Source organism: Oncorhynchus keta, chromosome 4 (assembly GCF_023373465.1).
Source record: "Oncorhynchus keta strain PuntledgeMale-10-30-2019 chromosome 4, Oket_V2, whole genome shotgun sequence".
Lineage (NCBI taxonomy): Eukaryota > Metazoa > Chordata > Actinopteri > Salmoniformes > Salmonidae > Oncorhynchus > Oncorhynchus keta.
Genome location: NC_068424.1, coordinates 83,795,872 through 83,818,993, shown reverse-complemented (window position 1 = coordinate 83,818,993; position 23,122 = coordinate 83,795,872). Strand labels below are relative to the sequence as shown.

The 23,122-nt window shown below is 44.9% G+C and overlaps 1 protein-coding gene across 1 annotated transcript in view; it reads left to right on the top strand.

Annotated features, from left to right (window-relative positions):
• The window catches only part of unc5a (unc-5 netrin receptor A), a 641,788-nt gene that overhangs the window by 611,472 nt on the left and 7,194 nt on the right, over positions 1 to 23,122 (top strand). The window contains 2 exon segments of the mRNA XM_052518001.1: positions 14,163 to 14,327; positions 16,674 to 16,858. Of these exon segments, the coding sequence (XP_052373961.1) occupies positions 14,163 to 14,327; positions 16,674 to 16,858 (350 nt within the window).

Below are 23,122 nucleotides of genomic sequence, written 5' to 3'. Positions count from 1 at the left end.
TTACAGGGTACGGCGCCCCAAGAGCAAAGTATGGTTTAGTGCTTTGCTCAAGGGTACATCGAGAGATTTGTTTTACAGCTAATTTTCTGTTTGCAGTGATAACTGAGTGAAAGTGACTAATAAAATCGATGGGGCACTTTGCAAACTAAAAAAATAATGTTATTCCTGAAAATCTACCCATTTTTCCATAGGCTGGAGAGAAATGTTTGCAGTAAAATGAGTGACTAACAAAATCAATGTGGGGCCCTCCCGGTCGGTATTTCTACCATGTTTACTACAAACATAGATAGTTGGCTAGACTAATTCCTCAATCTATAACATGTTAGATGACATGACTAATTCCTCAATCTATAACATGTTAGATGACATGACTAATTCCTCAATCTACAACATGTTAGATGACATGACTAATTCCCCAATCTATAACATGTTAGATGACATGACTAATTCCCCAATCTATAACATGTTAGATGACATGACTAATTCCCCAATCTATAACATGTTAGATGACATGACTAATTCCCCAATCTATAACATGTTAGATGACATGACTAATTCCTCAATCTACAACATGTTAGATGACATGACTAATTCCCCAATCTATAACATGTTAGATGACATGACTAATTCCCCAATCTATAACATGTTAGATGACATGACTAATTCCCCAATCTATAACATGTTAGATGACATGACTAATTCCTCAATCTACAACATGTTAGATGACATGACTAATTCCCCAATCTATAACATGTTAGATGACATGACTAATTCCCCAATCTATAACATGTTAGATGACATGACTAATTCCCCAATCTATAACATGTTAGATGACATGACTAATTCCCCAATCTATAACATGTTAGATGACATGACTAATTCCCCAATCTATAACATGTTAGATTACATGACTAATTCCTCAATCTAGAACATGTTAGATGACATGACTAATTCCCCAATCTATAACATGTTAGATGACATGACTAATTCCCAATCTATAACATGTTAGATGACATGACTAATTCCCCAATCTAGAACATGTTAGATGACATGACTAATTCCCCAATCTATAACATGTTAGATGACATGACTAATTCCTCAATCTATAACATGTTAGATGACATGACTAATTCCCCAATCTATAACATGTTGGATGATAATTGAGCGGCAATCAGTGACTAAATCCCTAGGGCCCCTGCTGATGCTCAGACATCTATAAATCCCTAGGGCCCCTGCTGATGCTCAGACATCTATAAATCCCTAGGGCCCCTGCTGATGCTCAGACATCTATAAATCCCTGGGGCCCCTGCTGATGCTCAGACATCTATAAATCCCTAGGGCCCCTGCTGATGCTCAGATATCTATAAATCCCTAGGGCCCCTGCTGATGCTCAGACATCTATAAATCCCTGGGGCCCCTGCTGATGCTCAGACATCTATAAATCCCTATGGCCCCTGCTGATGCTCAGACATCTATAAATCCCTAGGGCCCCTGCTGATGCTCAGACATCTATAAATCCCTAGGGCCCCTGCTGATGCTCAGACATCTATAAATCCCTAGGGCCCCTGCTGATGCTCAGACATCTATAAATCCCTAGGGCCCCTGCTGATGCTCAGACATCTATAAATCCCTAGGGCCCCTGCTGATGCTCAGATCCCTACGGGGGTCTATAGAGGACAGGGATGACCAGGGGTCATAGGGATCTATAGAGGACAGGGATGACCAGGGGTCATAGGGGGACATAGAGGACAGGGATGACCAGGGGTCATAGGGATCTATAGAGGACAGGGATGACCAGGGGTCATAGGGATCTATAGAGGACAGGGATGACCAGGGATCATAGGGGGACATAGAGGACAGGGATGACCAGGGGTCATAGGGATCTATAGAGGACAGGGATGACCAGGGGTCATAGGGATCTATAGAGGACAGGGATGACCAGGGGTCATAGGGGGACTATAGAGGACAGGGATGACCAGGGATCATAGGGATCTATAGAGGACAGGGATAACCAGGGGTCATAGGGATCTATAGAGGACAGGGATGACCAGGGGTCATAGGGATCTATAGAGGACAGGGATGACCAGGGGTCATAGGGTCTATAGAGGACAGGGATGACCAGGGGTCATAGGGTCTATAGAGGACAGGGATGACCGGGGGTCATAGGGTCTATAGAGGACAGGGATGACCGGGGGTCATAGGGTCTATAGAGGACAGGGATGACCAGGGGTCATAGGGTCTATAGAGGACAGGGATGACCAGGGGTCATAGGGTCTATAGAGGACAGGGATGACCAGGGGTCATAGGGTCTATAGAGGACAGGGATGACCAGGGGTCATAGGGTCTATAGAGGACAGGGATGACCAGGGGTCATAGGGATCTATAGAGGACAGGGATGACCAGGGGTCATAGGGTCTATAGAGGACAGGGATGACCAGGGGTCATAGGGATCTATAGAGGACAGGGATGACCAGGGGTCATAGGGATCTATAGAGGACAGGGATGACCAGGGATCATAGGGGGACATAGAGGACAGGGATGACCAGGGGTCATAGGGGGACATAGAGGACAGGGATGACCAGGGGTCATAGGGATCTATAGAGGACAGGGATGACCAGGGGTCATAGGGATCTATAGAGGACAGGGATGACCAGGGATCATAGGGGGACATAGAGGACAGGGATGACCAGGGGTCATAGGGATCTATAGAGGACAGGGATGACCAGGGGTCATAGGGATCTATAGAGGACAGGGATGACCAGGGGTCATAGGGATCTATAGAGGACAGGGATGACCAGGGGTCATAGGGGGACATAGAGGACAGGGATGACCAGGGGTCATAGGGATCTATAGAGGACAGGGATGACCAGGGGTCATAGGGATCTATAGAGGACAGGGATGACCAGGGATCATAGGGAGCTATAGAGGACAGGGATGACCAGGGGTCATAGGGATCTATAGAGGACAGGGATGACCAGGGGTCATAGGGATCTATAGAGGACAGGGATGACCAGGGGTCATAGGGATCTATAGAGGACAGGGATGACCAGGGATCATAGGGATCTATAGAGGACAGGGATGACCAGGGGTCATAGGGATCTATAGAGGACAGGGATGACCAGGGGCCATAGGGTCTATAGAGGACAGGGATGACCAGGGGTCATAGGGTCTATAGAGGACAGGGATGACCAGGGGTCATAGGGATCTATAGAGGACAGGGATGACCAGGGGTCATAGGGATCTATAGAGGACAGGGATGACCAGGGGTCATAGGGTCTATAGAGGACAGGGATGACCAGGGGTCATAGGGTCTATAGAGGACAGGGATGACCAGGGGTCATAGGGTCTATAGAGGACAGGGATGACCAGGGGTCATAGGGTCTATAGAGGACAGGGATGACCAGGGGTCATAGGGTCTATAGAGGACAGGGATGACCAGGGGTCATAGGGTCTATAGAGGACAGGGATGACCAGGGGTCATAGGGTCTATAGAGGACAGGGATGACCAGGGGTCATAGGGATCTATAGAGGACAGGGATGACCAGGGGTCATAGGGATCTATAGAGGGCAGGGATGACCAGGGGTCATAGGGTCTATAGAGGACAGGGATGACCAGGGGTCATAGGGATCTATAGAGGACAGGGATGACCAGGGGTCATAGGGATCTATAGAGGACAGGGATGACCAGGGATCATAGGGGGACATAGAGGACAGGGATGACCAGGGGTCATAGGGGGACATAGAGGACAGGGATGACCAGGGGTCATAGGGATCTATAGAGGACAGGGATGACCAGGGGTCATAGGGATCTATAGAGGACAGGGATGACCAGGGATCATAGGGGGACATAGAGGACAGGGATGACCAGGGGTCATAGGGATCTATAGAGGACAGGGATGACCAGGGGTCATAGGGATCTATAAAGGACAGGGATGACCAGGGGTCATAGGGATCTATAGAGGACAGGGATGACCAGGGATCATAGGGATCTATAGAGGACAGGGATGACCAGGGGTCATAGGGATCTATAGAGGACAGGGATGACCAGGGGCCATAGGGTCTATAGACACAGGGATGACCAATTGTCATTTTATTATAGAGGACAGGGATGACCAATCATAGGGATCTATAGAGGACAGGGATGACCAGGGGTCATAGGGATCTATAGAGGACAGGGATGACCAGGGGTCATAGGGATCTATAGAGGACAGGGATGACCAGGGTCAAGGGAACTATAGAGTACAGGGATGACCAGGGTCATAGGGATCTATAGAGGACAGGGATGACCAGGGGTCATAGGGTCTATAGAGGACAGGGATGACCAGGGGTTAGGGTCTATAGAGGACAGGGATGACCAGGGGTCATAGGGTCTATAGAGGACAGGGATGACCAGGGGTCATAGGGTCTATAGAGGACAGGGGTGACCAGGGGTCATAGGGATCTATAGAGGACAGGGATGACCAGGGGTCATGGGTTGGACAGGGATGACCATTTAGGGTCTATAGAGGACAGTGACCAGGGGTTTATAGAGGACAGGGATGACCAGGGGTCCATAGAGATTCTCGATGACCAGGGTCATTTGACTTGGAGGACAAATGACCAGGGGTCATAGTCTATAGAGGACAGGGATGACCAGGGGTCATAGGGTCTATTGACAGATGACCAGGGTCATAGGGTTATAGAGGACAGGGATCCAGGGTCATAGGGATCTATAGAGGACAATGACCAGGGTCATCTCTATAGAGGACAGGTGACCAGGGTCATAGACTATAGAGGACAGGGATGACCAGGGGTCAGGGATCTATAGAGGACAGGGATGACCAGGGATCATTTTGGACATAGAGGGACAGGGATGACCAGGGGTCATAGGGGGACATAGAGGACAGGGATGACCAGGGGTCATTTTAGAGGACAGGGATGACCAGGGGTCATAGGGATCTATAGAGTACAGGGATGACCAGGAGTCATAGGGATCTATAGAGGACAGGGATGACCAGGGCATAGGGTCTATAGAGGACATGATGACCAGGGGTCATGGGTCTATAGAGGACAGGGATGACCAGGGGTCATAGGCTCTATAGAGGACAGGGATGACCAGGGGTCATAGGGTCTAAAGGACAACACCAGGGGTCATAGGGATCTATAGAGGACAGGGATGACCAGGGTTTCTATAGAGGACAGGGATGACCAGGGGTCATAGGGTCTATAGAGGACAGGGATGACCAGGGGTCATAGGGATCTATAGAGGACAGGGATGACCAGGGGTCATAGGGTCTATAGAGGACAGGGATGACCAGGGGTCATAGGGTCTATAGAGGACAGGGATGACCAGGGGTCATCCTATAGAGGACAGGGATGACCAGGGGTCATAGGGTCTATAGAGGACAGGGATGACCAGGGGTCATAGGGTCTATAGAGGATTGGGATGACCAGGGTCATAGGGATCTATAGAGGACAGGGATGACCAGGGTCATAGGGTCTATGAGGACAGGGATGACCAGGGGTCATAGGGATCTATAGATATTATGACCAGGGGTCATAGGGATCTATAGAGGACAGTGACCAGGGATCATAGGGGGACATAGAGGACAGGGAAAGGGTCATTAGAGGACAGGGATGACCAGGGGTCTAGGGATCTATAGAGGACAGGGATGACCAGGGATCATAGGGGGTCTATAGAGGACAGGGATGACCAGGGGTCATAGGGTCTATAGAGGACAGGGATGACCAGGGGTCATAGGGTCTATAGAGGACAGGGATGACCGGGGTCATAGGGTCTATAGAGGACAGGGATGACCTTGGGGTCATAGGGTCTATAGAGGACAGGGATGACCAGGGGTCATGGGTCTATAGAGGACAGGGATGACCGGGGCATAGGGTTATAGAGACTTGATTATGACCAGGGGTCATTCTATAGAGGACATGACCAGGGGTCATAGGGTCTTTAGAGTCAGGGATGACCAGGGGTCATAGGGATCATAGAGGACAGGGATGACCAGGGGTCATAGGGTCTATAGAGGGACAGGGATGACCAGTCATAGGGTCTATAGCACAGAACCAGGGGTCATAAAGGGGACTGACCAGGGGTAATTTCTATAGGGGACAGGGATGACCAGGGGTCATTTTTAGAGGACAGGGATGACCAGGGCAGGATCTATAGAGGACAGGGATGACCAGGGGTCATAGGGTCTATAGAGGACAGGGATGACCAGGGGTCATAGGGACTATAGAGGACAGGGATGACCAGGGGTCATATGGTTATAGAGGACAGGGATGACCAGGGTTGATCATCACAAAAATATACCAGGGGTTATAGGGTCTTATGTTTGACCAGCCTGCAGGATGGGATGACCAGGGGTCAAAAGGTCAGGGATGACCAGGGGTCAAGAGGGCCGAATACAGGGATGACCAGGGGTCTATAGAGTACAGGAGTACAGGGATGACCAGGGGTCATAGGGGTCGTTATTTCAGTGTTTGGTAACTAGTACATTTTGCTAATTTAACAGACTAATGAACCTGAATGGTTTAACGAAACCAAGTCCACATTTTAAATGACTTTTAGACCAAAGAAATGTCTCTTAAATGTTGCTGATATAACGATGGTCATTTCACGGTCCTTTCAGGAGATGTTCAGAGAGTTTTAACTTGAATCTTCCGTTCATCATTTGAAATATTTCTAGGATAGAGGGAGTTGGAGAGAGTCAGGGTCTGCATGACTTCTGCCTAAAAACCATTGTGGCCTTGCTTCAGGCTTAGTGGATCAGTATGCCGTGCCTTCAGAGAGGGGGGACTGTGTGTGTGTCAGCCTCCACAGCTCCTGTCTGATTGATTCTACTAGGAGCTTCTCTCAAAGGGAGCTCAGATCAAATATAGAAGAGTGTATTAATACTCCTGGAACCTCTCAACCTCTCCTCCTGTCTTCTACTCCCTCCCTCCCTCCCTCCACCTCTCCACCTCTCAACCTCTCCTCCTCCTACATCCCTCCCTCCCTTCATCTCTCCTTTACCTCAACCTCTCCTCCTCTCTCTCTCCTTCTCCCCCTCGCTCCCTCCCTCCCTCCCTCCCTCCCTCCCTCCCTCCCATCCCTCCCTCCCTTCCTCCCTTCATCCTCCTCCAATCTCTCATCCTCTCTGTCCTCCTCTCTCCCTCCCTGTCTCCACCTCCCTCGCTCCCTCCCTCCCTCCACCTCTCATTTACCTCCACCTCTCCTCTCCTTCACACCTGCTTGGCGTACTGCAGCCGGAGAAGGAAAGAGAGGAGGGTAAGCAGAAAGAAAAAGGGAGCAATGACCCAAGAGAGAGGAAATATATACATATATATATATATATATATATATATATATATATATATATATATATATATATATATATATATAGAGGAAGAGAGAGGTAATGGAGGTAGAGGTAGTAGAAGTAGTAGAGGTAGTAGAGGTAGTAGAATTAGAGGTGGAGGTAGTAGAAGTAGAGGTAGAGGTAGTAGAGGTAGAGGTGGTAGAAGTAGAGGTAGAGGTAGTAGAGGTAGAGGTGGTAGAGGTAGATGTAGAGGTAGTAGAGGTAGATGTAGTAGAGGTAGTAGAGGCAGATGTAGTAGAGGTAGTAGAGGCAGATGTAGTAGAGGTAGATGTAGTAGAGGTTGTAGAGGTAGTAGAGGTAGTAGAGGTAGAGGTAGTAGAGGTAGTAGAGGTAGAGGTAGTAGAGGTAGTAGAGGTAGTAGAGGTAGATGTAGTAGAGGTAGTAGAGGCAGATGTAGTAGAGGTAGATGTAATAGAGGTTGTAGAGGTAGTAGAGGTAGAGGTAGTAGAGGTAGTAGAGGTAGTAGAGGTATATGTAGTAGAAGTAGAAAGACAGAGAGGTACTAGAGGTAGAGAGACAGAGAGGTAGTAGAGGTAGAGAGACAGAGAGGTAGTAGAGGTAGAGAGACAGAGAGGTAGTAGAGGTAGAGAGGTAGAGGTAGGAGAGACAGAGAGGTAGTAGAGGTAGTAGAGATAGTAGAGGTAGTAGAGGTAGAGGTAGGAGAGACAGAGAGGTAGTAGATGTAGAGAGACAGAGAGATAGTAGAGGTAGAGGTAGAGAGACAGAGAGGTAGTAGAGGTAGTAGAGGTAGTAGAGGTAGTAGAGGTAGAGGTAGGAGAGACAGAGAGGTAGTAGAGGTAGAGAGACAGAGAGGTAGTAGAGGTAGAGGTAGAGAGACAGAGAGGTAGTAGAGGTAGTAGAGGTAGTAGAGGTAGAGAGACAGAGAGGTAGTAGAGGTAGAGAGACAGAGAGGTAGAGGTAGAGAGACAGAGAGGTAGTAGAGGTAGTAGAGGTAGAGGTAGGAGAGACAGAGAGGTAGTCGAGGTAGAGAGACAGAGAGGTAGTAGAGGTAGAGGTAGAGAGACAGAGAGGTAGTAGAGGTAGTAGAGGTAGTAGAGGTAGTAGAGGTAGAGAGACAGAGAGGTTGTAGAGGTAGAGAGACAGAGAGGTAGTAGAGGTTGTAGAGGTAGTAGAGGTAGTCGGGGTAGTAGAGGTGGTAGAGGTAGTAGAGGTGGTAGAGGTAGATGTAGTAGAGGTTGTAGAGGTAGAGAGACGGAGAGGTAGTAGAGGTTGTAGAGGTAGAGAGACAGACAGACAGACAGACAGACAGACAGACAGACAGACAGACAGACAGAGACAGACAGACAGACAGACAGACAGACAGACAGACAGACAGACAGACAGACAGGCAGGCAGGCAGGCAGGCAGACAGACAGACCGAGCCTGGTGCGATTTGGAACAAGCCTCAGTCTCTTCTCAGCAGCACTGTCACCGCCTGGGTCACAGTGCCCCTGTCTGGCCACATGTGTGTACTACAGCTGCTCTGCCCTCTGAAATGACTGGTTATGGTTAGGTACTAGTTAATATATATGAATAGTTAGATACTAGTTAGTATATATGAATAGTTAGATACTAGTTAGTATATATGATTAGTTAGATACTAGTTAGTATATATGATTAGTTAGATACTAGTTAGTATATATGATTAGTTAGATACTAGTTAGTATATATGAATAGTTAGATACTAGTTAGTATATATGAATGGTTAGATACTAGTTTGTATATATATGAATTGTTAGGTACTAGTTAGTATATATGAATATTTAGATACTATTAGTATATATGATTAGTTAGATACTAGTTAGTATATATGAATAGTCAAAAATGAGTTAGTATATATGAATAGTTGGATACTAGTTACTATATATGAATAGGTTGATACTAGTTAGTATATATGAATTGTTAGATACTAGTTAATATATATGAATAGTTAGGTACTAGTTAGTATATATGAATGGTTAGATACTAGTTAGTATATATGAATAGTTAGATACTAGTTAGTATATATGAATAGTTAGATACTAGTTAATATATATGAATAGTTAGGTACTAGTTAGTATATATGAATGGTTAGATACTAGTTAGTATATATGAATAGTTATATACTAGTTAGTATATATGAATAGTTAGATACTAGTTAATATATATGAATAGTTAGGTACTAGTTAGTATATATGAATGGTTAGATACTAGTTAGTATATATATGAATAGTTAGGTATTAGTTAGTATATACCGTATGCTTGGTTAAAACCTCTCCAGGGTCCCACCTGGCCAACATCCGGTGAAATTGCAGAGCGTGAAATTCTAAAATACTCAATTCAAATATTTATCCTTCTAGAAAATATATGTGTGAAACATCAAAATAAAGCTTAATCCAGCCGCTGTCAGATTTTAAAAAGTCTTTACGGCGAAAGCAAACCATGGGATTATCTGAGGACGGCGCTCCGCATACAAACACATGACAATCATATTTCAACCAGGCAGGTGTGCCACAAAAGTCAGAAATAGCGATATAATTCATGCATTGCCTTTGATGATCTTCTTCTGTTGGCACTACAAAACGTCCCAGAAACATCACAAGTGGTCCTTTTGATCGATAATGTCCTTCTTTATTTGTATGGCACAATTGATTCAGAAATACACCGGTTTCAACTCGCCCAACATGACTACAAAGTATCTAATAAATTACCTGTAAACTTGGCCCAAACATTTCAAACAACGTTCCTAATCCAACCTCAGGTAACAACGTTCCTAATCCAACCTCAGGTAACAATGTTCCTAATCCAACCTCAGGTAACAACGTTCCTAATCCAACCTCAGGTAACAACGTTCCTAATCCAACCTCAGGTAACAACGTTCCTAATCCAACCTCAGGTAACAACGTTCCTAATCCAACCTCAGGTAACAACGTTCCTAATCCAACCTCAGGTAACAACGTTCCTAATCCAACCTCAGGTAACAACGTTCCTAATCCAACCTCAGGTAACAACGTTCCTAATCCAACCTCAGGTACCAACGTTCCTAATCCAACCTCAGGTAACAACGTTCCTAATCCAACCTCAGGTAACAACGTTCCTAATCCAACCTCAGGTAACAACGTTCCTAATCCAACCTCAGGTAACAACGTTCCTAATCCAACCTCAGGTAACAACGTTCCTAATCCAACCTCAGGTAACAACGTTCCTAATCCAACCTCAGGTAACAACGTTCCTAATCCAACCTCAGGTAACAACGTTCCTAATCCAACCTCAGGTAACAACGTTCCTAATCCAACCTCAGGTAACAACGTTCCTAATCCAACCTCAGGTAACAACGTTCCTAATCCAACCTCAGGTAACAACGTTCCTAATCCAACCTCAGGTAACAACGTTCCTAATCCAACCTCAGGTAACAACGTTCCTAATCCAACCTCAGGTAACAACGTTCCTAATCCAACCTCAGGTAACAACGTTCCTAATCCAACCTCAGGTAACAACGTTCCTAATCCAACCTCAGGTAGCAACGTTCCTAATCCAACCTCAGGTAACAACGTTCCTAATCCAACCTCAGGTAACAACGTTCCTAATCCAACCTCAGGTAACAACGTTCCTAATCCAACCTCAGGTAACAACGTTCCTAATCCAACCTCAGGTAACAACGTTCCTAATCCAACCTCAGGTACCAACGTTCCTAATCCAACCTCAGGTAACAACGTTCCTAATCCAACCTCAGGTAACAACGTTCCTAATCCAACCTCAGGTAGCAACGTTCCTAATCCAACCTCAGGTAACAACGTTCCTAATCCAACCTCAGGTAACAACGTTCCTAATCCAACCTCAGGTAGCAACGTTCCTAATCCAACCTCAGGTAACAACGTTCCTAATCCAACCTCAGGTAACAACGTTCCTAATCCAACCTCAGGTAGCAACGTTCCTAATCCAACCTCAGGTAACAACGTTCCTAATCCAACCTCAGGTAACAACGTTCCTAATCCAACCTCAGGTAACAACGTTCCTAATCCAACCTCAGGTAACAACGTTCCTAATCCAACCTCAGGTATCAACGTTCCTAATCCAACCTCAGGTAACAACGTTCCTAATCCAACCTCAGGTAACAACGTTCCTAATCCAACCTCAGGTAACAACGTTCCTAATCCAACCTCAGGTAGCAACGTTCCTAATCCAACCTCGGGTAACAACGTTCCTAATCCAACCTCAGGTAACAACGTTCCTAATCCAACCTCAGGTAACAAAGTTCCTAATCCAACCTCAGGTACCAATGTTCCTAATCCAACCTCAGGTACCAACGTTCCTAATCCAACCTCAGGTACCCTAAAACGTAAATAAATCGATAACATTTATGAGGGAATAAACTGTTTCTAATACCGGATAAAAACAACATGAAGTGCGCTCCAGTTCACACGCATCAAAACAGTAGAGTCCAGCTGGAGTGACACTTCCGTACTTCTTAATTTCTCAAAAGAAAAATATCAACCAATTTCTATAGACTGTTGACATCTAGTGGAAGCCATAGGAACTGCAACCTGGTTCCTAATAATAAGGGTATCCCATAGAAAACTATTGGAAAATCCTATGACCTCAATTTGTTTTCCCCTGGATGGTTTGTCCTCGGGGTTTCGCCTGCCATATCAGTTCTGTTATACTCACAGACAATATTTTAACCGTTTTAGAAACTTCAGAGTGTTTTCTATCCAAATCTACCAATTATATGCATATCCCGGCTTCTGGGCCTGAGGAACAGGCAGTTTATTTTGGGGATGCTTTTCATCAGATGTCAAAATACTGCCCCCTACCCCAGAGAGGTTATTAAGGCCAACGCGTTACCCAAAACAAACTTTGGAGGTGGAGTCACTTACAGTTGACCGGGGAAGCTCTAGCAAGGAACAAATTTGACAAACTGACTGGTTGGAAAGGTAACGATGACACGCTGAAAGTCACTGAGCTCTTCAGTAAGGTCATTCTACTGCCAATGTTTGTCTATGGAGATTGCATAGCTGTAGCTGTGTGCTCGGTTTTATACACCTGTCAATTTGAAAGGGTGTCCATGTAATTTTGCATACAGTATATACCTCTGCCTTAACTCAGTGCTTCTCTGAGACATGAATATGGAGCAACGGGGAGAGAAAGTTTAAGTCATGAATAAATTTGATCAAACATTCAGTTGGTACCTGACTGGTTTATAAAGAGAGGAACTGGAGCTTCGGTATCACAAAGTTCTGCTATTAAAACCTAGTCACTTTAAAAAAATATTTGGTGGGGAAAAAGTTATGGTAGTTTCAATGTATTTATAATCCATTGAGAATAGAGACCTGGTTCTCTCTCAGAACTATCCTACTCAATGACCTTATCTACTCATTTAAAATGAGGATCTTTGGTCACGTGGCTTTCTCCAATAATATAAGTGAACTAAAATAATGATAATCTACTTCTTATACCCAGATAATCACATCTGAAACCTTGCTTTATATTGGGTCATATTGTGGTGTGTTCTAGACAGTAATGTCGCAGTTGTAAATGAGAACTTGTTCTCAACTAGCTTACCTGGTTAAATAAAGAACTTGTTCTCAACTAGCTTACCTGGTTAAATAAAGAACTTGTTCTCAACTAGCTTAACTGGTTAAATAAAGAACTTGTTCTCAACTAGCTTACCTGGTTAAATAAAGAACTTGTTCTCAACTAGCTTAACTGGTTAAATAATGGTGAAATAAACCATTTAAAAATGTTATTCTGATCTTGTCCTCTAGGAGATCCCATTCTACCACATCTGAAACCTTTTATAGTGGTCCATGTTGTGTCGTTGTCCTCTAGGAGATCCCGTTCTACCACATCTGAAACCTTTTATAGTGGTCCATATTGTGTTCTTGTCCTCTAGGAGATCCCGTTCTACCACATCTGAAACCTTTTATAGTGGTCCATATTGTGTTCTTGTCCTCTAGGAGATCCCGTTCTACCACATCTGAAACCTTTTATAGTGGTCCATATTGTGTTCTTGTCCTCTAGGAGATCCCGTTCTACCACATCTGAAACCTTTTATAGTGGTCCATATTGTGTTCTTGTCCTCTAGGAGATCTCTATTTTTTATAGTGGTCCATACCACATCTGAAACCTTTTATAGTGGTCCATATTGTGTTCTTGTCCTCTAGGAGATCCCGTTCTACCACATCTGAAACCTTTTATAGTGGTCCATATTGTGTTCTTGTCCTCTAGGAGAAACCATTCTACCACATCTGAAACCTTTTATAGTGGTCCATATTGTGTTCTTGTCCTCTAGGATCCCATTCTATCTGAAACCTTTTATAGTGGTCCATACCCGTTCTACCACATCTGAAACCTTTTACATCTGAAACCTTTTATAGTGGTCCATATTGTGTTCTTGTCCTCTAGGAGATCCCATTCTACCACATCTGAGATCCCATTCTACCACATCTGAAACCTTTTATAGTGGTCCATATTGTGTCGTTGTCCTCTAGGAGATCCCCATTCTACCACATCTGAAACCTTTTATAGTGGTCCATATTGTGTTCTTGTCCTCTAGAAACCTTTTATAGTGGTCCAGATCCCATTCTACCACATCTGAAACCTTTTATAGTGGTCCATATTGTGTTCTTGTCCTCTAGGAGATCTCATTTCTACCACATCTGAAACCTTTTATAGTGGTCCATGTTGTGTTCTTGTCCTCTAGGAGATCCCATTCTACCACATCTGAAACCTTTTATAGTGGTCCATATTGTGTTCTTGTCCTCTAGGAGATCCCGTTCTATCACATCTAGAACCTTTTATAATGGTCCATGTTGTGTTCTTGTCCTCTAGGAGATCCCGTTCTATCACATCTGGAACGGTTCCCAGCGGTTCCTCCACTGTACCTTCACCCTGGAGCGGCTCAACCTCAGCACCTGTGAGCTCACCTGTCAGCTGTGTGTCTGGCAGGTAGAGGGGGAGGGACAGAGCTTTAGCCTCGACTTCAACATCGCCAAGGTAACACTCAGGTCTCATACAGGGCATTCAGAAAATATTCAGACCCTGTGACTTTTTCCACATTTTTGTTACGTTACAGACCTTATTCTAAAATGCAATAAATGGTTTTCTTCCCTCATCAATCTACACACAATAACCCATAATGGCAAAGCAAAAACAGGTTTTAATGAATTTTAACAAATTATTAGGAATATATTTTTTTTAATCACATTTACATAAGTATTCAGACCCAGGTGCTTTTCAGCAAACTCCAAGTGAGCTGTCATGTGTCTTTTATTGAGGAGTGGCTTCCATCTGGCCTCTCTATCATAAAGGCCTGATTGGTGGAGTGCTATACAGATGGTTGTCCTTCTGGAAGGTTCTCCCATCTCCACAGAGGAACTCTGGAGTTCTGTCAGAGTGACCATCGGGTTCTTGCGAAGGCTCTTCTCCCCCGATTGCTCAAAAGTTTGGTCGGGCGTTCAGCTCTAGGTAGAGTTTTGTGATTCCAAACTTCTTCCATTCAAAATTGATGGAGGCCATTATGTTCTTGAGGACCTTAAATGCTACAGACACTTTTTGGTACCCTTCCCCAGATCTGTGCCTCGACACAATCCTGTCTCTGAACTCTACGGACAATTCCTTCAACCTTATGGCTTGGTTTTTTGCTCTGATCCTCAACACTGGGGCCCCACAAGGGTGCGTTCTGAGCCCTCTCCTGTACTCCCTGTTCACCCATGACTGCGTGGCCATGCACGCCTCCAACTCAATCATCAAGTTTGCAGACGACACAACAGTGGTAGGCTTGATTACCAACCAATGACAAGACGGCCTACAGGGAAGAGGTGAGGGCCCTCGGAGTGTGGTGTCAGGAAAATAACCTCACACTCAACGTCAACAAAACAAAGGAGATGATCGTGGACTTCAGGAAACAGCAGAGGGAGCACCCCCCTATACACATCGACGGAACAGTTGTGGAGAAGGTGGAAAGTGTTAAGTTCCTCGGCGTACACATCGCGGACAAACTGAATTGGTCCACCCACACAGACAGCATGGTAAAGAAGGCGCAACAGCGCCTCTTCAACCTCAGTAGGCTGAAGAAATGTGGCTTGTCACCCAAAACACTCACAAACTTCTACAGATGCACAATTGAGAGCATCCTGGCGGGCTGTATCACCGCCTGGTACGGCAACTGCTCCGCCCACAACCGTAAGGCTCTCCAGAGGGTAGTGCGGTCTGCACAACGCATCACCGGGGGCAAACTACCTGCCCTCCAGGACACCTACACCACCCGATGTTACAGGAAGGCCATAAAGATCATCAAGGACAACAACCACCCGAGCTACTGCCTGTTCACCCCGCTATCATCCAGAAGGCGAGGTCAATACAGGTGCATCAAAGCTGGGACCGAGAGACTGAAAAAACAGCTTCTATCTCAAGGCCATCAGACTGTTAAACAGCCATCACTAACAGAGAGGCTTCTGCCAACATACTGACTCAAATCTCTGGCCACTTTAATACATGGATTCATTATTCATCCCTTTACATTTGTGTGTATAAGGTAGTTGTTGTGAAATTGTTAGAATACTTGTTAGATATTACTGCACTGTAGGAACTAGAAGCACAAGCATTTTACTACACTCGCGTTAATAACATCTGCTAATCATGCGTACGTGACAATTAAAATTTGATTTGATCTGAGCTCAATTTTGAGTCTTATATCAAAGGGTCTTGAATTTTTATGTAAATAAAGTATTTCTGTTTTTTAATTTTTTTAATTTATATATACAGTGCCTTGCGAAAGTATTCGGCCCCCTTGAACATTGCGACCTTTTGCCACATTTCAGGCTTCAAACATAAAGATATAAAACTGTATTTTTTTGTGAAGAATCAACAACAAGTGGGACACAATCATGAAGTGGAACGACATTTATTGGATATTTCAAACTGTTTTAACAAATCAAAAACTGAAAAATTGGGCGTGCAAAATTATTCAGCCCCCTTAAGTTAATACTTTAACGTAACAAAATGTGGAAAAAGCCACAGGGTCTGAATACTTTCCCAATGCACTGTACAATGTATGTCACACTATGCCTCTCCAAGATAGGTGTTGATAAGATACCCAAAGAGATGGACTCTTTTCTGGCTTTTATCAATATACATCCATATATCTTTAGTATGCGTGCGGCTCAAACTCTCTATACTCGAATCCTGTTTTTATTCATATGACCTAAGAGGACAGCAGTCTCCTGGACTATATAGTTCATGGCTCGTAGCTAAACAGGACGTGTTCGGCTGGAACTTTCTCTTTGTGTTCATCTCTATGTGTTCCTATATAACCCTTTCTATATTCCTCTGGTCCTATAGGACAGTCGACCCCTGGACCCGGAGTTCCTGCTGATGGACAATAACCCTAGTGGCTCAGCTCTAGCAGGACCCAGTGCTTTCCAGATCCCCTATCTCATCAGGCAGAAGATCTGCAGCAGCCTGGATACACCTTGTCCCAACGGGGCCGATTGGAGACTGTTGGCCCAGAGACTCAAACTGGACAGGTAACTAACCCTAACCTTGTCCCAACGGGGCCGATTGGAGACTGTTGGCCCAGAGACTCAAACTGGACAGGTAACTAACCCTAACCCTAACCTTGTCCCAACGGGTCCGATTGGAGACTGTTGGCCCAGAGACTCAAACTGGACAGGTAACTAACCCTAACCTTGTCCCAACGGGGCCGATTGGAGACTGTTGGCCCAGAGACTCAAACTGGACAGGTAACTAACCCTAACCCTAACCTTGTCCCAACGGGGCCGATTGGAGACTGTTGGCCCAGAGACTCAAACTGGACAGGTAACTAACCCTAACCTTGTCCCAACGGGGCCGATTGGAGACTGTTGGCCCAGAGACTCAAACTGGACAGGTAACTAACCCTAACCTTGTCCCAACGGGGCCGATGGCCCAGAGACTCAAACTGGACAGGTAACTAACCCTAACCTTGTCCCAACGGGGCCGATTGGAGACTGTTGGCCCAGAGACTCAAACTGGACAGGTAACTAACCCTAACCCTAACCTTGTCCCAACGGGGCCGATTGGAGACTGTTGGCCCAGAGACTCAAACTGGACAGGTAACTAACCCTAACCACCGACCCTAAACTAGAGACTCAAACGGGAGAATTAACTAACCCTAACCACCAACCCTAAACTAGAGACTCAAACGGGACAATTAACTAACCCTAACCACCGACCCTAAACTAGCGACTCAAACTGGACAGGTAACTAACCTTAACCACTGTCAACTATGGGACCTTATATTGACAGGTGTGTGCCTTTCCAAATCATGTCCAATCTATTGAATTTTACCACAGGTGGACTCCAATCAAGTTGTAGAAACATCTCAAGGATGATCAATGGAAACATTTTGCACCTGAGCTCAATTTAGAGTCTCATAGCAAAGGGTCTGAATACTTATGTCTAAAACCTTGTTTTCGGTTTGTCATTGTGGGGTATTGTGATGTCATTGTGGGGTATTGTGATGTCATTGTGGGGTATTGTGATGTCATTGTGGGGTATTGTGATGTCATTGTGGGGTATTGTGTGTAGATTGATAAGGAGAAACAAGTATTTAATCAATTGTAGAATAAGGCTGTGACATAACAAAATGTGGAAAAAGTCAAGGGGTCTGAATACTTTCCGAATGCACCGTAGCGGGCTAAAATATTGGTTTGGGACTGGGCCTAGGTATAGAGATTCAATATTGGTTTGGGACTGGGCCTAGGTATAGAGATTCAATATTGGTTTGGGACTGGGCCAAGGGATAGAAATTCAATATTGGTTTGGGACTGGGCCTAGGGATAGAGATTCAATATTGGTTTGGGACTGGGCCTAGGTATAGGTATAGGGATTCTATATTGGTTTGGGACTGGGCCTAGGGATAGAGATTCAATATTGTTTTGGGACTGGGCCTAGGTATAGGTCTAGGGATTCAATATTGGTTTGGGACTGGGCCTAGGTATAGGTATAGGGATTCTATATTGGTTTGGGACTGGGCCTATGGATAGAGATTCAATATTGGTTTGGGACTGGGCCTTGGTATAGGTATAGGGATTCTATATTGGTTTGGGACTGGGCCTAGGTATAGGTATAGGGATTCAATATTGGTTTGGGACTGGGCCTAGGTATAGGTATAGGGATTCTATATTGGTTTGGGACTGGGCCTAGGGATAGAGATTCAATATTGTTTTGGGACTGGGCCTAGGTATAGGTCTAGGGATTCAATATTGGTTTGGGACTGGGCCTAGGTATAGGTATAGGGATTCTATATTGGTTTGGGACTGGGCCTATGGATAGAGATTCAATATTGGTTTGGGACTGGGCCTTGGTATAGGTATAGGGATTCTATATTGGTTTGGGACTGGGCCTAGGTATAGGTATAGGGATTCTATATTGGTTTGGGACAGAGTCGATGCCTCTCCCATTTAACATGACTCAGCACAGCTAATTTGGGCCAGTAAATGTACCACTTAAATGAGGCTTATTTTACCTTCCAATGTAACTTCCTCCTGGTAATGAAGTCTATTAGCTACATTTGTCTCATCAGCTGGATTTAACTTAATTAATTACACATTGGATTGGTGCAGTACAGGTCCAATTAGTTCTGATTGGCTCAGTACAGGTCCAATTAGCCCTGATTGGCTCAAACTAATCCATTCCAATGTATTTCCCTTGGAGAAACATCTCTTCTGTTGGGTACAGGGGAAATCTGGGATCAGAATGTCCATGTTCTGACTTTTTAAATGAATGACAGAGCGCTTCGATAGAAGGTGTTCTAACCCATCTAACGTGGATGGATCCTACAGATGTAGCCCTGCAGCTAATCGAGTCGCGTGCGTGTGCGCGAGTATGTCTCTGTGTGTGTGTGTGCACCTGCGTGCGTGTGCGTGTGCGTGTGAATATAACCAGGCAAATGTGATCAATGGATAAAACACCAAATGTCAGTATTTGATTGCATCTCCCACTATACAGAACAGTGTGAAAGGCTGTTTCTCCCTGCTATACAGAACAGTGTGGTGTGAAAGGCTGTTTCTCCCCACTATACAGAACAGTGTGGTATGAAAGGCTGTTTCTCCCTGCTATACAGAACAGTGTGAAAGGCTGTTTCTCCCTGCTATACAGAACAGTGTGAAAGGCTGTTTCTCCCTGCAATACAGAACAGTGTGAAAGGCTGTTTCTCCCCACTATACAGAACAGTGTGAAAGGCTGTTTCTCCCCACTATACAGAAGAGTGTGAAAGGCTGTTTCTCCCACTATACAGAACAGTGTGAAAGGCTGTTTCTCCCCACTATACAGAACAGTGTGGTATGAAAGGCTGTTTCTCCCTGCTATACAGAACAGTGTGAAAGGCTGTTTCTCCCTGCTATACAGAACAGTGTGAAAGGCTGTTTCTCCCACTATACAGAACAGTGTGAAAGGCTGTTTCTCCCACTATACAGAATAGTGTGAAAGGCTGTTTCTCCCACTATACAGAACAGTGTGAAAGGCTGTTTCTCCCACTATACAGAACAGTGTGAAAGGCTGTTTCTCCCACTATACAGAACAGTGTGAAAGGCTGTTTCTCCCACTATACAGAACAGTGTGAAAGGCTGTTTCTCCCACTATACAGAACAGTGTGAAAGGCTGTTTCTCCCACTATACAGAACAGTGTGAAAGGCTGTTTAACCCACTATACAGAACAGTGTGAAAGGCTGTTTCTCCCACTATACAGAACAGTGTGAAAGGTTGTTTCTCCCACTATACAGAACAGTGTGAAAGGCTGTTTCTCCCACTATACAGAACAGTGTGAAAGGCTGTTTCTCCCTGCTATACAGAACAGTGTGGTATGAAAGGCTGTTTCTCCCTGCTATACAGAACAGTGTGGTATGAAAGGCTGTTTCTCCCTGCTATACAGAACAGTATGAAAGGCTGTTTCTCCCCACTATACAGAACAGTGTGAAAGGCTGTTTCTCCCACTATACAGAACAGTGTGGTATGAAAGGCTGTTTATCCCACTATACAGAACAGTGTGGTATGAAAGGCTGTTTCTCCCCACTATACAGAACAGTGTGGTGTGAAAGGCTGTTTCTCCCCACTATACAGAACAGTGTGAAATGCTGTTTCTCCCACTATACAGAACAGTGTGGTATGAAAGGCTGTTTCTCCCCACTATACAGAACAGTGTGAAAGGCTGTTTCTCCCTGCTATACAGAACAGTGTGGTATGAAAGGCTGTTTATCCCACTATACAGAACAGTGTGGTATGAAAGGCTGTTTCTCCCCACTATACAGAACAGTGTGGTGTGAAAGGCTGTTTCTCCCCACTATACAGAACAGTGTGAAATGCTGTTTCTCCCACTATACAGAACAGTGTGGTATGAAAGGCTGTTTCTCCCACTATACAGAACAGTGTGCTATGAAAGGCTGTTTCTCCCTGCTATACAGAACAGTGTGAAATGCTGTTTCTCCCACTATACAGAACAGTGTGAAAGGCTGTTTCTCCCACTATACAGAACAGTGTGGTATGAAAGGCTGTTTCTCCCTGCTATACAGAACAGTGTGAAAGGCTGTTTCTCCCCACTATACAGAACAGTGTGGTATGAAAGGCTGTTTCTCCCACTATACAGAACAGTGTGGTATGAAAGGCTGTTTCTCCCACTATACAGAACAGTGTGGTATGAAAGGCTGTTTCTCCCTGCTATACAGAACAGTGTGAAAGGCTGTTTCTCCCCACTATACAGAACAGTGTTGTATGAAAGGCTGTTTCTCCCTGCTATACAGAACAGCGTGAAAGGCTGTTTCTCCCACAGAACAGTGTGAAAGGCTGTTTCTCCCCACTATACAGAACAGTGTGAAAGGCTGTTTCTCCCACTATACAGAATAGTGTGAAAGGCTGTTTCTCCCACTATACAGAACAGTGTGAAAGGCTGTTTCTCCCACTATACAGAACAGTGTGAAAGGCTGTTTCTCCCACTATACAGAACAGTGTGGTATGAAAGGCTGTTTCTCCCTGCTATACAGAACAGTGTGAAAGGCTGTTTCTCCCTGCTACAGAACAGTGTGAAAGGCTGTTTCTCCCACTATACAGAACAGTGTGAAAGGCTGTTTCTCCAACTATACAGAATAGTGTGAAAGGCTGTTTCTCCCACTATACAGAACAGTGTGAAAGGCTGTTTCTCCCACTATACAGAACAGTGTGAAAGGCTGTTTCTCCCACTATACAGAACAGTGTGAAAGGCTGTTTCTCCCACTATACAGAACAGTGTGAAAGGCTGTTTCTCCCACTATACAGAACAGTGTGAAAGGCTGTTTCTCCCACTATACAGAACAGTGTGAAAGGCTGTTTAACCCACTCAGAACAGTGTGAAAGGCTGTTTCTCCCACTATACAGAACAGTGTGAAAGGCTGTTTCTCCCACTATACAGAACAGTGTGAAAGGCTGTTTCTCCCAGCTATACAGAACAGTGTGGTATGAAAGGCTGTTTCTCCCTGCTATACAGAACAGTGTGGTATGAAAGGCTGTTTCTCCCTGCTATACAGAACAGTGTGAAAGGCTGTTTTTCCCTGCTATACAGAACAGTATGAAAGGCTGTTTCTCCCCACTATACAGAACAGTGTGAAAGGCTGTTTCTCCCACTATACAGAACAGTGTGGTATGAAAGGCTGTTTATCCCACTATACAGAACAGTGTGGTATGAAAGGCTGTTTCTCCCCACTATACAGAACAGTGTGAAAGGCTGTTTCTCCCTGCTATACAGAACAGTGTGGTATGAAAGGCTGTTTCTCCCCACTATACAGAACAGTGTGGTATGAAAGGCTGTTTCTCCCCACTATACAGAACAGTGTGAAAGGCTGTTTCTCCCACTATACAGAACAGTGTGGTATGAAAGGCTGTTTATCCCACTATACAGAACAGTGTGGTATGAAAGGCTGTTTCTCCCCACTATACAGAACAGTGTGGTGTGAAAGGCTGTTTCTCCCCACTATACAGAACAGTGTGAAATGCTGTTTCTCCCACTATACAGAACAGTGTGGTATGAAAGGCTGTTTCTCCCACTATACAGAACAGTGTGCTATGAAAGGCTGTTTCTCCCTGCTATACAGAACAGTGTGAAATGCTGTTTCTCCCACTATACAGAACAGTGTGAAAGGCTGTTTCTCCCACTATACAGAACAGTGTGGTATGAAAGGCTGTTTCTCCCTGCTATACAGAACAGTGTGAAAGGCTGTTTCTCCCCACTATACAGAACAGTGTGGTATGAAAGGCTGTTTCTCCCACTATACAGAACAGTGTGGTATGAAAGGCTGTTTCTCCCACTATACAGAACAGTGTGGTATGAAAGGCTGTTTCTCCCTGCTATACAGAACAGTGTGAAAGGCTGTTTCTCCCCACTATACAGAACAGTGTTGTATGAAAGGCTGTTTCTCCCTGCTATACAGAACAGCGTGAAAGGCTGTTTCTCCCACTATACAGAACAGTGTGAAAGGCTGTTTCTCCCCACTATACAGAACAGTGTGAAAGGCTGTTTCTCCCACTATACAGAATAGTGTGAAAGGCTGTTTCTCCCACTATACAGAACAGTGTGAAAGGCTGTTTCTCCCCACTATACAGAACAGTGTGAAAGGCTGTTTCTCCCACTATACAGAACAGTGTGAAAGGCTGTTTCTCCCCACTATACAGAACAGTGTGAACGGCTGTTTCTCCCCACTATACAGAACAGTGTGGTATGAAAGGCTGTTTCTCCCCACTATACAGAACAGTGTGAAAGGCTGTTTCTCCCCACTATACAGAAC